Source organism: Vicugna pacos, chromosome 17 (genome assembly GCF_048564905.1).
Source record: "Vicugna pacos chromosome 17, VicPac4, whole genome shotgun sequence".
NCBI classification, from domain to species: domain Eukaryota; kingdom Metazoa; phylum Chordata; class Mammalia; order Artiodactyla; family Camelidae; genus Vicugna; species Vicugna pacos.
This window is the reverse complement of record NC_133003.1, coordinates 25,393,853-25,411,678: the sequence shown is the minus strand read 5'-3', so window position 1 is coordinate 25,411,678 and position 17,826 is coordinate 25,393,853. Positions and strand designations below refer to the sequence as shown.

General features: G+C 37.6%; 1 protein-coding gene across 1 annotated transcript in view; it reads right to left on the bottom strand.

Moving 5' to 3' along the window:
• CACNA2D3 (calcium voltage-gated channel auxiliary subunit alpha2delta 3) overlaps positions 1 to 17,826 on the bottom strand; it is a 778,957-nt gene that overhangs the window by 535,059 nt on the left and 226,072 nt on the right. Inside the window, exon 4 of the mRNA XM_072941510.1 lies at positions 6,472 to 6,531. Coding sequence (XP_072797611.1) covers positions 6,472 to 6,531 — 60 coding nt within the window. The remainder of the gene's footprint in view (positions 1 to 6,471; positions 6,532 to 17,826) is intronic.

The window sequence follows — 17,826 nt, the reverse complement described above, 5'->3', positions numbered from 1 at the left end:
CAGGGCCTAACATGTGCTGAGTTTTGAATAAATTTAAAGTAAGCAACAAATGGACACATATGAATAAAAATAATAGAATAATAAGTGATAAGCATCATAAAGAGACAAAAACAAAGTATCATTAGAGTTCAGAGGTAAGAAAGATTATTAAATGGAAAGCAGATAAAATAATTTTAATTATGCACTTATGGTAAATACAGGCATTATGGGATCTCTGTTGCTGCATACACACAGATACACAGAAAATGCACATGCTATGGATGTTGTTCCTTTGGCTAGAATATTGAGGGGATATTTCTAGCTGTGGTGGAGGTGAACTTAGAGTCATCACTCAATCAAGATTCACTCTTCAGGACTTGAGCCAACGTCCCTTGAACTACCAGACTAGGCAAGATATTTTTGTTCCACACTATACTTCTGTTTCATGTCATTCATCATGATCAAAATTTTAAAATTATTTATGTCATCACATCTTCACTCCCAATCGATAGTGAGCTCCAAGAGAACAAAGACAGCATGTGTCTAGCTCATGGTCATATCCGTAACACAATAACTGACACACGAGGTCACTGAGAATTATTTGTTGAATGAATCCTGGCATATGAGAGATAGATGAGATCTTAGAAATCATCTAGATACTATGTATGTCTTTTTATGGTTGAACAATCAGATCTATAAGCACATAAATGGTGCAGTTCAGACTGGAACTACCAGAACCTACATTTTCAGACCTCTAGGCCAAAGCTCTCTCTGTAAAAGCTATAACGTTTTAGCCAAATACACAAAAACGATAGTGTGCATGCTGATAACAACTGAGAAGTGATTTTGATTTTAAAATGCTCACACTTAAAGATTCCTCAGAATCTATTTACACATCAATCTTGTGAATAAATGACATATGGCAAGTCCTGAGAAACACCTAATGCACGATCTTAAAATGTGGTAGACTGTGACCCTTGGCCACAGTCTTTAATCAGACAAGCTGATAAAAAGGAAAAGAAAAAGAAAAGCATGCTTTCATAAGTTAGATCAGAAAAAAGGGACTTATTTTAATACAAAAGTGTGAAAATTCCCTTCTCTTTTCATTTATTTCTCCCATAGATGTGAACCCTATCTTTCTTGTCTATTGCACAAAAGTCAATGAGCTATCTCTAGAAAAAATTCTAATTATATATCTAATTCTGGGATTTGGGTCTTTTGTGCTTAAACTCCTCCCTCAGCAAGGAGCTCAACCCCTCCCTCAGTCCAAGAAGACAAGGATGGATCGGGGCTTGACAGGAATACATGAGAAATCTCGTGAGGATAGTCATTTCCTTCACTTAGGAAGCACTTCTGCTAAACCTGTCCTTTGCTCTCCTACACTATGTTAACATACAGTTTTTCCCCAGGGCAAAGCCCCGCTTGCCAACAGGGAAACACTGTCAGGAAAAGGACAGCTCTGCTCCGCTGTCTGCTGGATGTCCTTCCTAATCCTTCCAAAGAAAGCTTCCTTCTCCCAGTGGATGGTGTCAGATGTTCTAAAGGAGATGCTGGGGCTCCAGAGCCACCCCTCTCTCCTCTCCTGGATCTCCTTCAACACAAGCCTCCAAAAGCAACAGGCAGTGGTGACAGGATGGAGGAAGCTGCTCTAGCAAGTATCACAAGTCATTCCACCTCTGAGATTTCCTATCAGTGGTCTCTACATCCCTTCCAATCCAAACCCCTCACCCCAACTCTAAAGTCAGGACATTATGTGTGCACAATGGGTGACAGCAGCTCGGCAATGACCAGGAGAGGATGTTCAGGACACTCTGCATCCCCCCAGTCCCTTTCCACTCACTCTTAGTTATCCTTCTGAATGACACCAGGGTTCTTTTTTACCTACCACTTACAAAACAACAAAGAAAAATAATTATAGAAAACTGTAATGAAAAAGGCTTCCACAGGATACACAATTCAAAACCACAATCTTCCTTTTTTTTCCCACTGTGCACAAGTGCTGTGCAATTGCCACTTATTTAAGACAGCTTCCAAAGAAAATATGTTTGCAGTTCAAAGATAAGCAGGTTTTTAAGTAAACTGTCAAAAGGAGTTTTTTTCTTCTTCGCTACCAGTGGAAAAACCCAAAAAGAAAGAGTAAGAGAAGGCTTCTCTCTGAGTTATATGACATGTGTAGACCTAGTTTTCTGGAAATTCACCAAAAACTAGGATAATCAGGGCTAGAGTCCACCCCCAGCCACCCCACCCTTGCCTCAAGTTAGGTTTAGCCATCAAAATGATGAGAATGAAAAGCTAAAATAATAATATGTGATAATTAAGAGTTTAACTGTTTTCATTATAATTATCAATCTCATATGTGCTTTACATTAAAAAACCTATGTTAATTCAAAGCAAGCAATGAAAAAAAGGGAAGATATCATTTAAGGCAACTGTTTGCATCAATTCTAACTGAAAACTGTCCAAATGGAAATATCAGGGAATAAAGAACAAAACTAAGAGGCGGCCAATCTGGAGTCCATAGGACATCTAAAGGGGGACAAGCCAAAGGGCTAAACCAACACCAGTGTCCACAAGGAAGTTTTCTAGCCAATGAACCCAGGGAGCTCTGGCTTGTGTGGAGGACACTGCATTGTGGGTTGTTCACATATGAGACCCTTCAGAGGCTGTATTTTGCCTCTTGCTCCAACATAGTTTTTGTTAAGAACTAACAATATAGTGCCATATTTAAGGACCTACAGAGGGGATTACCAATGTCAAGAATATAAGCCCATAAGGAAAAGGTAGAACCTCTGGAAAAACTGTAAGATGAAATTTAAATGGAAAATAAAATCTTGACGAGAAAGGAGGCATGACTTTCTTTTGGTAATTTTTGATGATTCTATCAACAAAAAACAAATTCTTCACTTTTAAATCACATGATGGTGCAAAGACGTGAAGACTGCAATCTAAAATGAAAGAAGGCAGATCCAGCATCTCTTTTCTATTTTGGTAGTAGGGTCAAGGGGAAGGTTAAAACTACATAACTTGAAGTTACACAGTTTAGGAAATTTCACAGAAACATTTTTTTTCTGTAAGAAAACAGACTCCCAGCTCCCTCTGCCCTCCCTGAGCTAGTAGTACAGGGACTTCCTAGCATTATTTCATGGTGAGCAGATGGTAGCCCATTTTTTGATAAAAACAGTGAACTGGCAGGGGTTGGCAAGAGGTCAGAGGAACCCAGATTAACAACTGATCAGCTCTAACGGACAGTGAGCAATAAACTCAGAGCCTATACACAGACCTGCTACCCCAATAACAGCAAGGCAGCTGACACCCAAGCTGTTAACAGTATCAGTGCTTCACAGTTCAAAACCTTCATTTAAGCAGACACACATTCTTCAACGAATATCCATTTTCTCAAAGTTGTCTCCTTTCCAGGTTTCCACAAAAGTGTACATGGTTCACTTTGACCCAGAGAAGATTCTGTTGCAGTCTGAGATCCAGATAGTAAATGACACTCTGCAATACTGACAGATTACTTCAACATCCACTCTGTGCTAGCCCACAACTGTAGCCTCTGCCATTCGTCTTGTACTTATACAGAACAGATAACTGGGAAGGAAAACCTGGGCACCCCCTTCTTTGTTCCCAAGAGAACAAAAACTGTAAGACTCCAGAGACCCATTCTCTCAGTCTCCATTTTTTTCAAGAGAGATATCCATGCTGCATTCATGTTTCCCTCACCACATTTGAAAAGGGAATCAGTGTGCTACACCAGAATTTTATTGCCAAGTTTCAATCATAGAAAGGAAGTCAGAACACTCTTGGAAAATACCAATAGCTTCCGATGGACAAAAAAAGAGTGTCTCTAAGTTAGCTGAGCTAAAGCACAAAACATTTTTCCTCAACTGAAGGATAAATGGTCCCTTAAGTCAATTAAATCATTCCTTCTGTCACCCAGTTACCTTTTGTAGACGTCTAAATAATCTCACAATAAAATTGACTCTATAAAGACCAGATTTGCTGAGAGTCCTGACTTCCAATAATCTTTTTCACTCTCTTGTGAACTCACTCCTTCCTGTTGGACCAATGGATCCAAATGTTTGATCCATAAAATCCTCAGAACAAGAACACTCTCTTGCATAAGCATCATTCAAGGGTCAAAATCAGGAAATTCAACATTGATACAATATTATTATCTAAGGCACATTCCATATTCAAATCTTTGTTTCTGGTTCCAGATTGAATTTAGGATCACATGTTTCATTTAGTTGTCATGTGTCTTTAACGTCCTTTAATGTTTCACAATCCAGACTTTATCATGTTTTATCATGATTAGATTCAGATTAAACATTTGGACAAGAATTCTACATAAGTGATGTTGTATTCTTCCTGGTCATCACTTCTGAAGGCATTTTGTCACTTTGTGTCATTATTGTGACATTAACTTTGATTACCTGTTTAAGATGGTGTCTGCTGGGTTTACCCATAATAAAATTGCTATTTTTCCCTTTGTAATTAATCAGTAACTTGTTGGCAGATACTTCAAGACTGTCAAAGTCCTATTCATCATCAAACTTTTACATGCTAGTTTTAGCATCCATTGAAGATTCTTGCCTGAATCAATTATTACCATAATATTCTAACTCCATAATTTCTTCTATATTTAGTAGTTGGCATTCTACTGTAAGAGCTTTCCCTTCTCTTATTTATATATTTATCTATTTGTCTGTTTATTTATTATCAGAGTACATTCATGGATTCTTATCTAATTTTAGTTGATTTGAGTTAAGTTTCTGTCATTTACAACCAGAATATTCCTGAAGAAGCTTCTGGAACTCCTGAGGAAAGGGAGAGAGTTCCCTTGGCAATATGTTGAAGAGGTCCTTACAATCTTCACACTTAAAAAGATGCTTCCTGATGTTTCCATTAAATCCCTTCCAGTCCACTCTAAGAAGCCCAAACCGTCTAAAGACAAGGCATACTAAAGACAAATGTGGCTAACAAATGTCCTCTGGATCTTCCTGGAACTGCCAGGCAGGCGTGGTTGCAGGAAGGCAAGGTGCTTCTTACTATTTTCGGCTGACTCCTCTGCCCTTTCTCTTGTAGCTTTGCTCAAACTGCTAGGCTGGCTTCCTACTCCTCTCCAAATGTTACCAACAGCGCCCAGGGCTTCTCCACCTCCCCCAGAACCTCTCGTGCTTGCTACATTCTCAGTTCTATTTGTTTCCTATGTTGGGAGTTAGGACTGAAAATGACCTCCAGATAGTGGGCTTGATATTTGGTTTCCCTTCCAGACCCATTCTTCCCCCTTTTCCATCCAAACCCTGAACTTGAGTTCAGCCAATGATGGGTAACAGCAAGAGATCAGAAGGCTAGAGACAGTTATTGGGGTATCTTCCATCCCAACTTTCACTCTTACCAGCTCATCACGGATAGCTGTATCCCTCTATCAAGTACCATTTCCATATAGTTAATCTCCCTGGGTTCTATAAACCACTCCCTCCCCTTGTTCCTTCAGGCCAAGAGTGTGGCTTGCCCTTGGATACAACACCATTGCTAGTTGGTTTCTCTTACCATACATTTGTAAATATTCTCTTTATTAAACTTTCTTCTATTATCCCATTTGAATGTGCATTCTTTTACCCACAAGGCAAAAAAAATATATATGGGAGTGATGACAAGAGGTATATCCAGGAACAGACTCACAGCCAAAGGCTATCTTTAGAATCACTATCTTCTTTTGTGCTTAAAGATTTATGACTGTCTTATCTTTTCCATATAAATGAAAGCATAGCAAAATAAACATTATCCCCTCATTGTGACCACATGGCACTAAAAGAGATATGTCCTAGCAAAGCACAGACTTAAGGAGTAAGAGTCACTTCTGTTTTCGTAGCAGTGAGGAAAAATCACAAACTCAAAATGACAATACAGATAAAATTTCTCTCTGGAGGGATCCAAAGGAACCTCTAAGTATTATTCAATGCACTTTTTGCTGTTTCTTGTATTTTCTATATACATGACAGCATTAAAATCCTTCTCAATCGTGTACCATGATTAGGTATGGGATCCACTACAAGAAGTTTACTAAGAAGATGGTCAAATACCAGGTCTGTGAATGATTTAATTTTTAAATATAATTAACAGTCAATTCAAGGTTTGATCCACATCAACACTGTCACTTAAAATGCAGTCATGCAAGAGGGCTTTAGATATATTCTGCCATCTATCTTATCAATTTACTATTAAGAGCTCTGATGATTACTGTCAGTTGACTGATTAACTCCCTCAGAAATGCATATGAGTATGTTATCACCCGTTGTAACTGGCATGGTAGAAAATGGTTGAAGATTGTCATCCTGTCTTGTCAAGAAATGGGCACATTTAGTTCAACCCTGTACCACTGTCACAAAAGCCTTCTCTCCAAACCTCTGAAATTCGACTACACCTATGTATCTCCTTCAGCAGCCAACACAAAAGATAATTTAATTCAACAGTATAATCAGTTACCTGCAAGTCTGCATCAAATTCATGTTTCAGGTGTGCTTCTTCTGCAGCCTCCACAAGACGCTGGAAAGATAGAAAGCAACATGAAGGATCAGAAGTGTGGTTTGGACACGACTTCAACAATGTGAAAAGCTTCTCCATCTCCCAAAAATGACAGATCATATCAGGGCACATGCACTGTGACCTGATGCCTTTGCTCCCATGAAACTGAAAATAACATCAGTGTGGAAAATCAAGCTTTTTCGTGTGTGTGCTTTCACCATCCAATCACAATTCTTCAACAGATATTTATTGTTATGTATATATAAATGCACACATGTTCTGCATCCACTTTTGTAAAACTTCTAAGACACTAGTCCTTGAGGCCAGATGTGGACTCCAAAACCTACCTAGAAAAGTGCATTCCTTAGATCTAGAAGACTTAGTCAAGATTTATTGAATTGAATTGAGATCAACTGTAAGAAAGCTAACTTTCTTCCCCAATAGTTTAAAAAGAATACTTTTTGAGGGGAGGTGCCAAGATGGCAGTGTAAAGAGACTCACAACTCACCCTATCTCAAGAATACACCAAGAATTACATCTACAAACCCACTGAATTGCACAGAACACCTACTGAACTCTGGCAGAGTGTCTCTCTCTTCAAAATACAGGAGGATTCTCACAAAATCTAGTAAGAGAAAAAACAGAGGCGGGGAGGCAGAAAATAAGAAAAATTGGTGCAGAACCAGTCCTGCAGGGAGGGAGCAGTATGGAAGAAGCACCCTCATGCCGGGACGCCCCCTCTCCAGCCAGGAGGTCAGCAGGGACAAAAGAGGAACTTCCAAGGTTCAAAAGAGAAAGTGGTAACCTTTTGGCAAACATAACTAAGGGAAATGGAGGGTACCTGCGATCCCCAGACCTAGATTCAAGCCAGAGACCCATTTTAGAGTGAAGGACACACATAATATGGATTGAAAGTGAGAGAATGGAAAAAGATATTTCATGCAAATGGAATGACAAGAAAGTGGGAGTAGCAATACTGATATCAGACAAAATAGACTTTTAAAAAAAGGCCATAAGGAAAGATAAAGAAGGACACTATGTAATGATCAAAGGAGCAATACAAAATGGGGATATTACACTCCTTAACATATATGTACCCAAAATAAGAGCATCTAAATATATAAAACAAATACTAGCAGACATAAGAAATTCTCTGTTAGGGAGAAATTGATGGGAATACAATCATAGTAGGAGACTTTAACACCCCACTAACATCATTGGACAGGTCTTCCAGACAGAAGATCAATAAGGCAACAGAGATACTAAATGACACAATAGAATAGTAGGACTTAGTTGATATTTTTAGGACATTATATCTCCCCAAAAACAAAATATACATTCTTTTCAAGTGCTCAGGGGACATTCTCTAAGACAGACCACATACTGGGTCACAAAAGCAGCCTCAATAAATTTAAGAGGGAAGAAATTATTTCAAGCATCTTCTCTGACCACAATAGCATGAAACTACAAATCAACCACATACAAAAAAAAAAAAGAGAGAGAGAGAGAAAAATGACAGCATGGAGACTAAACAACATGCTACTAAAAAACCCAGTGGGTGAACAATGAAATCAAAGAAGAAATTAAAAACTCCTTGAGACAAATGACAATGAAAACACAACCACACAAAATCTATGAGATGCAGCAAAAGCAGTCCTAAGAGGGAAGTTCACGGTGATACAAAAAACAAGAACAATCTCAAATAAATAGCCTAACCTACCATCTAAAAGATTTAGAAAAAGAAGAACCAATAAAACCTAAAATCAGCATAAGGAAAGAAAGAATAAAGATCAAGGAGGAAATAAATGAAATAGAGATTTAAAAAAAAAAATGGAAAAAAATCAATCAAACCAAGAGCTGGTTTCTTGAAAGAGTAAACAAAATTGACAAACCTCTGGATTGGCTCATCAAGAAGAAAAAAGAGGACACAAACAAAATAAGAAATGAGAATGGAGAAATTACAAACACCACCATAGAAATACAAAAAAAAAATCATAAGAGAATACTATGAACAACTATATAGCAATAAATTGGAAAACTCAGAAGAAATAGACAAGTTTCTAGAAACATACAGTTCAACTAAACTAAATCAAGAAGAAACAGATCATATGAACAGACCAATCACTAGGAGTAGAATAGAATCAGCAAAAAAAACCTCCCTACAAACAAAAGCCCAGGACCAGATGGCTTCACTGGGGAATTCTATCAAACATACAATAAGACCTCATACCAATCCTTCTCAAACTCTTCCAAAAGACTGAAGAGGAGGTAACACTCCCAAACTCATTCTGTGAACCACCATCTCCATGAAACTAAAGACAGACAAAGACATTACAAAAAAGGAAAATTACAGGCCAATATCGTTGATCAATAAAGATGCAAAAATGCTCAACAAAATATTAGCAAACAGAATCCAACAACAGATAAAAAAGATTATACACCATGATCAAGTTGGGTTCATCCCAGGGACACAACGATGGTTGAACATAAGCAAATCAATCAACATGATGCACTACATCAACAAGAAAAAGGACAAAAATCACGTGATTATCTCAATACATGCAGAAAAAGCATTTGATAAAATTCAACACCAATTTACAATAAAAACGCTAACCAAAGTGGGTAGAGAGGGGACATATCTCAACATAATAAAAGCTATTTATGACAAACCTACAGTCAGCATAATACTGAATGGTGAAAAGCTGAAAGCTTTCCCGCTAAAATCTGGAACAGACAAGGATGTCCACTCTCAACTTCTATTCAATAGAGTATTGGAAGTTCTAGCCATAGCAATTAGACAAGAAAAAGAAATAAAAGGGGTCCAAATTGGAAGATAAGAGGTAATATTGTCACTATATGCCAAAGACATGATACTATATATAGAAAACCCTAAAGGCCCCACACAAAAGCTAATGGAGCTGATAAATGAATTAATCAAGGTAGCAGGATACAAAATTAACAGAAAGAAATCAGTGGAATTTCTTTACACTAACAATGAAATATCAGAAAAGGAAAGTAAAGAAACAATCCCTTTTAAAATTACATCTAAAATAATAAAATACTTAGGAATAAATCTAACCAAGGAAGTGAAAGACTTATACATGGAGAACTACAAAACTTTGACTAAGGAAATTAAAGATGACAAAGAAATGGAAGATATCCCATGTTCTTGGATGAGAAAAATTAATACTGTTAAAATGGCCATACTACCCAAAGCAATCTACAGATTTAATGCAATCCCTATCAAATTATTCAGGACATTTTTCACAGAACTAGAACAAATAATCCTAAAAGTTATACGGAATCACAAAAGACCCAGAATTACGAAAGCAATATTGAAGAAAAAGAATGAAGCTGGAGGAATGACCTTCCCAGACGACAGGCAATACTAAAGAGCTACAGTAATCAAAACAGCAAGGTATTGGTACAAAAACAGACATATAGATCAATGGAACAGAATAGAGAGCCCAGAAAAAAACCGACAGACTTTTGGTCAATTAATCTTCGACAAAGAAGGCAAGAACATACAACGGAGTAAAGACAGTCTCTTCAGCAAATGGTGTTGAGAAAACTGGATAGCAGCATGTAAATCAATTAAGTTAGACTACTCCCTCAAACTATATACGAAAATAAATTCAAAATGGCTTAAAGACTTAAACATAAGATAAGACGCTGTAAACCTCTTAGAAGAAAACATAGGCAAAACATTATTTGACATAAATGTCAGCAACATAATCCTAGGTAAGTCTACTCAGGCAAAAGAAATAAAAGCAAATAGAAACAAATGGGACTTAATTAAGCTTATAAGCTTTTGCACAGCAAAGGAAACCATAAGCAAAACAAAAAAGACAAACTATGGAATGGGAGAAAATATTTGCAAAAGCTGAGACTGACAAGGGCTTAATTTCCAGAATATATAAACAGCTCATACAACTTAATGACCAAAAAAAAAACAAAAAAAAAAAACCCAATCCAAAAATGAGCAGAAGACCTAAACAAGCAATTTTCTAATGAAGACATACAAATGGCCAATAGGCACATGAAAAAATGCTCAGTATCATTAATCAGAGAAATGCAAATCAAAACTACAATGAGGTATCACCTTACACCAGTCATAATGGCCATCATTCAAAAGTTCACAAAAGGATAAATGCTGGAGAGGCTGTGGAGAAAAGGGAACCTTCCTACATTGCAGGTGGGAATGTAATTTGGTACAGTCATTATGGAAAACAGTACGGAGATTCCTCAAAAGACTAAAAATAGACTTACCATATGATCCAGCAATCTCATTCCTGGGCATATATCCAGAGAGAATCTTAATACAAAAAGATACATGCACCCCAATGTCCATAGCAGCACAATTTACAATAGCCAAGACATGGAAACAACCTCAATGTCCATCAACAGATGGCTGGATAAAGAAGCTGCGGTATATTTCTACAATGGAGTACTAGTCAGCCATAATAAATAATAAAATAATGCCATTTGCAGCAACATGGATGGACCTGGAGAATGTCATTCTAAGTGAAATAAGCCACAAAGAGAAAGAAAAATACCAGATGATATTACTTATATGTGGAATCTTAAAAAAAAAATGAGACAAACTCATTTACAAAACATTAACAGATTCACAGACATAGAAAACAAGCTTATGGTTACAGGGAGGGGGATAAATTGAGAGTTCAGGATTTGCAGATACTAATTAATACATATAAAGTAGATAAACAACAAGTTTATACTGTATAGCACAGGAAACTGTATTCAATATTTTATAGTAACTTATGGTGAAAACAAATATGAATACAAATATATGTATGTTCATGTATGACTGAAACTTTATGCTGTACATCAGAAACTGACACAACTTGTAAACTGACTATACATCAATAAAAAATATATGTTTAAAAAAAGAATACTTGACCAGAGGCCAAGACGGTGGAGTAGTAGGAAGCACGTAGCTCACCCTCTCCCACAGACACACCAAGACTCACGTCTACAGACCCACTCAGCCAACCAGAGCACCTGTGGAACTCCAACAGAACACTGTCCTCTTCAAAAGACAGAAGACGCCAAAAATTTGGTAGGAAAAAGGAAAAAGAAAAAGTAAGACGAAAATGCAAAACAGTGCGGGACCAGTCCCACGGGGAGGGAGCGGAAAAGGAGGACTAGCGCTCATTGTTCGCTGGGTCTCCCCTTTCCAACGGAGGAGCCAGGGAATGGAGGGGGAGCCTCTGAGGCTCGAATCTGTACGGAGCAGCCCTTGACTGACAGAACTGGGTTGAAATGGCACAGAGAGTCCCTGAGGCATCCAGCCCGAGACTCCAGCCAGGACCTGGGGGAGCTGGGGGCCGGGACAGGCCACGTGAGCTGGGCGGAGGATGGGGACGGCTGCGCTGAGGCAGCCCCGGGAAATTGCAGGGGCTACACAACGTGGATGAGTAGGTGCATAGGGCAGAACAACCTGGGCCCTCCATGAAACAGCACCGACTGATGTGTCCTGGGGGGAAGGGTGTATACCTCCATCTCTGAAAACCCAGGGAAGATTTTCAGCAATGAGACGCGGGGCTCAAGCGTAGCCACCATATCCTCCAGCACTTGGCACCCAGGTGGGGGCGGGGGTGAAACCTGAGTCCGAGCCTGGGGGCTTGGCAGCCTCGGAGGCGAGACAGTGACTTGTTTACAGTCCGAATCAGATAGGATCCTTCCGCCCTGGTGCCTCGCAAAGTTCGCACCACCAGAACAAATAAGGAGCTGAGTTTGGACACAGAGTAGGGGCGGGGCTGTTCCACAGTCTTCCTGGGGCCCGCCTGCAGAGTGCCAACCTGGGTCAGAGCGTGCGGTGGCGCGGAGCTGTGCAGCGACCTGCGCCGGGAGACTGTGGGTGGCCCCTATCCTTTCCCACAGTAACTCTGTGCTAGGAGGGGGCGCGATCTGCTTGCCCACAGGCACTGGGAGCAGCACAGACGAGGGCGCCAACAGAGGGCCTCGGGAAACAACAAGCGGAGCTCTGAACAGGGCGAAGACACAAAGACTTCTCATTAAGAGCACACAGTCTCCAGGAAAACACCCCCTTCCATTTTTAGTTTTTTACTATTTTTGATTTGTTTTTGCCTATTGAATTCTCTGTTATCTTTTTGATTTTTGCTTTTTAAACAGTTGTATCCTCCCAGTTTTGGTCCCTTTTGAATTTTGCTTTTAAAATGCTATGATTGTTATTCTCAAAGATCCACGTCGTGTCATTTTTCTCTCTCTTGGTTTTGATCGCCTGTTGTTGATTGTACACAGGTTTCAAATGTGTTTTTCTCCACTTTTGTCCTATTTTGGAGCTTTTTGGGAGACTTCTCAACCCCATTGCTATTCTGCTTCAATTTACTCTTAAGTGATTCATTGTACGCTGTTTTCAGGTCTTTTTTTCCCCCTCCCCTTTTTCAGAATTTTCTCTTTATCATATTTTTTTTTGTCTATTATATTTTATATTACCTTTTGGAATTATAATTTCTGGAAGGTTGTGTATGCTTCCAGTTTTAGTTCCTTTTTGAATTTTTCCTTCTAGACAATTGTGTGTGCTTCTAGTTTTGATTCTTTTGGGGTATTTCTCTTAAAGTAGTTACATTATTGGTTTTTAAAGAGAATCCACTTGATTGCATTTTCATTTCTTTTGGGTTTGATCGCCTTTTGTTGATTGTAAATGGGTTTCAGCTGTCACTTTTGGATCTTTTTCCTTTTAGTTTTTTTGAGGGTTTTTAAAAAAATCTCAATTCGAATGCTAGTCTAATTCAAGCCCTTCTATAATTGACTAGAAACTATTTTCAGGCCTTTTTTTCCTCCCTTCTCTTAAAATACCTCTTTATTTTATCTTTTTTTAAATCTGTTCTATTTTCTGTTACCTTTTAAATTTCTCCTTTCTAAACATTTGTATATGCTTCTAGTTTTAATTCCCTTTTAAATTTTCTGTTAAATTAGTTATATTACTATTATTTTCTTAAAAACAAAATCCATCTGATTTCATTTTCATTTCTTTTGGTCTTGATCTCCTGTTATAGATTATAAATAGGTTTCAAATATCGTTCTTGGATCTTTTTTCCTTCTTTTAAGGGATTTTAGGGGGAAAAAAAGACGTCTCAACTCAAAAGCTAGTACGATTCAAACTGCGCTTCTATAATTGATTATACACTGTTTTCAAACCTTTTTTTCTCCCTTCTTTTAAAATTCTCTTTCTCTCTCTCTCCTTTTTTTTTTTCACTTCTCAAGTTTTATTCCTACATAGGAAATAGTTAGATAAATAAATAAACTCCTTTAAGGACCACAATAGATAACTGATACTCCATAAACCACAGTACCAGAGACATATGAGCAAGAAGAAGAAGCAGAGAAACCATTCCCAACTAAAAGAACAAGAGAAAACCCCTGAAAGAACGATCAATGAAATGGACATCGATAGCCTACTAGATCAAGATTTCAAAAGGGAGTGATCAAAGTGCTGAAGGAACTAAAAGAGATAGTGTTTAGAGATATAAAACATGTCAAAAATAAAATTGAAGCTATAAAGAAGAGCCAAGTAGAATGGGTAAACTCATTGACTGAGATGAGGAATGACCTAAAAGCTGTGCAAAACCGACTAGATAATGCAGAGGAACGAATTAGTGACCTACAAGAAAGGACAATACAAAGCACTCAATCAGAAAAGCAACAAGATAAACAAATAAAAACAAAAGAAAATAGCATAAGGGACCTATGGGGTAATATGAAGTGTGCCAATCTTCGCATAATAGGGGTCTCAGAAGGGGAAGAAAGATCAAAGGGGATTGAAAAGGTTTTTGAAGAAATCATGACTGAAAACTTCCCAAACTTAAAGAAGGAATCAGATATCCAAGTACAGGAGGCTCAGAGGGTCCAAAACAAGAAGAACCCAAATAGACCCACACCAAGATATATCATAATCAAGATGCCCAAAGTCAAGGATAAAGAAATGATTCTAAAGGCAGCAAGAGAAAAGCAAAGAGTAAGTTACAAGGGAACCCCCATAAGACTCTCAGCTGATTTCTCTACACAAACACTACAGGCCACAAGGGAGTGGCAAGATATATTCAAAGTCCTGAATGAAAAAAAAAAGGCAGCCTAGGATACTTTATCCAGCAAGGCTATCCTTTAGGATAGAAGGAAAGATAAAGAATTTCACAGACAAGGAAAAGCTGCAGGAGTTTAGTAACACTAAATCCATGCTTAAAGAAATATTCAAAGGTCTACTCTAAATAGAAAAGTTACAAAAATGAGAAACTCACAACTGGAAAGGTGATAACTCAAGAATTACAAATAAAATAAACACAAAATTATAAAAGAAGACATACAAATCATTGAGATTGAGGAGAGGAAGGCAGGGAAATACAGAATTTTTCTTTCTTTCTTTCTTTCTTTCTTTCTTTCTTTCTTTCTTTCTTTCTTTCTTTCTTTTTTAAATTTTTTGTTCTCGGTAGGATGGGTTTGAATCATGTTACTATCACTTTAATAAAAACAGTTATAGTAATGGGCCAATAGATTTACAACAAAGGGTAACCACAAGCCAAAAACTTACAAAGCAGTCACAAAAATTAAATAAAATCCATGATAATACAAAGGAAAATTACCAAGCCACAAAAGGAAGAAGAAAAGAACAAAGAGGAAATACCAATTCAACTGCAAAGATAAGTTCAAAATGGCAATAAACACACAACTATTATTAATTACTGTAAATGTTAATGGACTAAATGCTCCAGTCAAAAGACATAGAGTGGCAGAGTGGATAATAAAGCAAGAACTTTCAATATGCTGCATACAGGAGACCCACTTTAGGGAGAAGGACACATATAGATTGAGAGTGAAAGGATGGAAAAGGATATTTCATGCAAATGGAAAAGCCAAAAAAGCAGGTGTTGCAGTATTGATTTCAGACAAAATAGACTTTAAAACAAAGGCCATAAAGAAAGATAAAGAAGGACATTTTATAATGATTAAAGGAGTGATATAAAATGAAGACATTACACTCGTTAATATATATGCACCCAATATAGGAGCACCTAAGTACATACAAGAATTACTAACAGAGATAAAGGGGGATACTGATGGGAATGCAATCATAGTTGGAGATTTTAACACTGCATTAACATCACTAGACAGATCTTCCAGACAGAAAATAAACAAGGCAACAGAGAAATTAAATACTACAATAGAAAAACTAGATTTGGTGGATATTTTCAGAGCTTTACACCCCCCAAAAATAGAATATACATTCTTTTCAAGTGCACATGGAACATTTTCCAGGATCGATCATGTACTTGGACACAAAAGAAGCCTCAACAAATTTAAGAAGATAGAAATTATCTCAAGCATCTTTACTGACCACAATGCCATGAAACTGGTAATCAACAACAGAGAAACAAAGGAGAAAAAAAGGAAAGCATGGAGATTACACAATATGTTATTAAAAAAACAATGGGTCAATGAGGAAGTCAAAGCTGAAATTAAAAAATACCTTGAGACAAATGACAATGAAAGCACAACCACTCAAAATCTGTGGGACACAGCAAAGGCAGTGCTAAGAGGGAAGTTTATAGCGATACAGGCCTTCCTCAAAAAAGAAGAACAATCTCAGATAAACAAGTTAACCCACCACCTGAATCAATTAGAAAAAGAAGAACAAAAAGCCCCAAAAAGCAGCAGAAGGAAGGAAATAATAAAGATCAGAGAGGAATTAAATACAATAGAGATTAACAAGACCATAGAAAAAAATCAAACGAACCAAAAGCTGGTTTTTTGAAAAAGTAAATAAAATCGACAAACCTCTGGCCAAACTCACAAAGAAGAAAAAAGAGAGAGCACAAATTAGCAAAATAAGAAAGGAAAATGGAGAAATTACAACAAACAAAATAGAAATACAGAATATCATATGAGACTATTATGAAAAACTATATGGAACCAAACTGGATAACCTAGAGGAGATGGACAAGTTTCTGGAAACATACTGTCCACCAAGACTGAATCAAGAAGAAACTGAACACTTAAACAATCCGATCACTAGAAAGGAAATAGAAACAGCACTTAAAAACCTCCCTACAAATAAAAGTCCAGGACCGGACGGCTTCACTGGGGAATTCTACGAAACATACAAAGAAGAACTCATACCAGTCCTTCTCAAACTCTTCCAGACGATTGGAAAGGAGGGAATTCTCCCAAATTCATTCTATGAAGCCACCATCACCCTGATACCAAAACCAAGCAAAGACACTACCAAAAAAGAGAACTATAGGCCAGTATCACTGATGAACATAGACGCCAAAATCCTCACCAAAATTTTAGCAAATTGAATCCAACAACACATAAAAAAGATTATACATCATGACCAAGTCGGGTTCATCCCAGGGACACAAGGCTGGTTCAACATATGCAAATCAATGTAATACATCACATCAACAAGAGAAAGGACAAAAACCACATGATCATCTCAACAGATGCAGAAAAAGCATATGATAAAATTCAACACCCATTTATGATAAAAACTCTCGCCAAAGTGGGTATAGAGGGAACATATCTCAACATAATAAAAGCTATATATGACAAACCTACAGCCAGCATAGTTCTCAACGGTGAGAAATCAAAAGCTTCCCACTAAAATCTGGGACAAGACAAGGATGCCCACTATCACCACTCCTATTCAACACAGTCCTGGAAGTCCTAGCCACAGCAGCCAGGCAAGAGAGAGAAATAAGAGGGATCCAAATTGGAAAAGAAGACGTAAAAGTGTCAATATATGCTGATGACATGTTACTATATATAGAAAACCTTAAAAGGTCCACACAAAAACTACTAGAGCTGATCGAAGAATTAAGCAAGGTAGCAGGTTACAAGATTAACGTTCAAAAATCAGTTGCATTTCTTTACACTAAGAATGAATCAACAGAAAAAGAAAGTAAAGAAACAATCCCCTTTAAAATAGCACCCAAAGTAATAAAATATCTGGGAATAAATCTAACCAAGGAGGTGAAAGAATTATACACAGAAAACTATAAACCATTGATGAAGGAAATTAAACAAGACTTTAAAAAATGGAAAGATATCCCATGCTCTTGGATTGGAAGAATCAATATTGTTAAAATGGTCACACTGCCCAAGGCAATCTGCAGATTTAATGCAATCCCTATCCAATTACCCAGGACATATTTCACAGAACTAGAACAAATCATAATAAAATTTATATGGAACCATCAAAGACCTAGAATTGTCAAAGCATTACTGAAGAGAAAGAAAGAGGCTGGAGGAATAACTCTCCCAGAGTTCAGACAA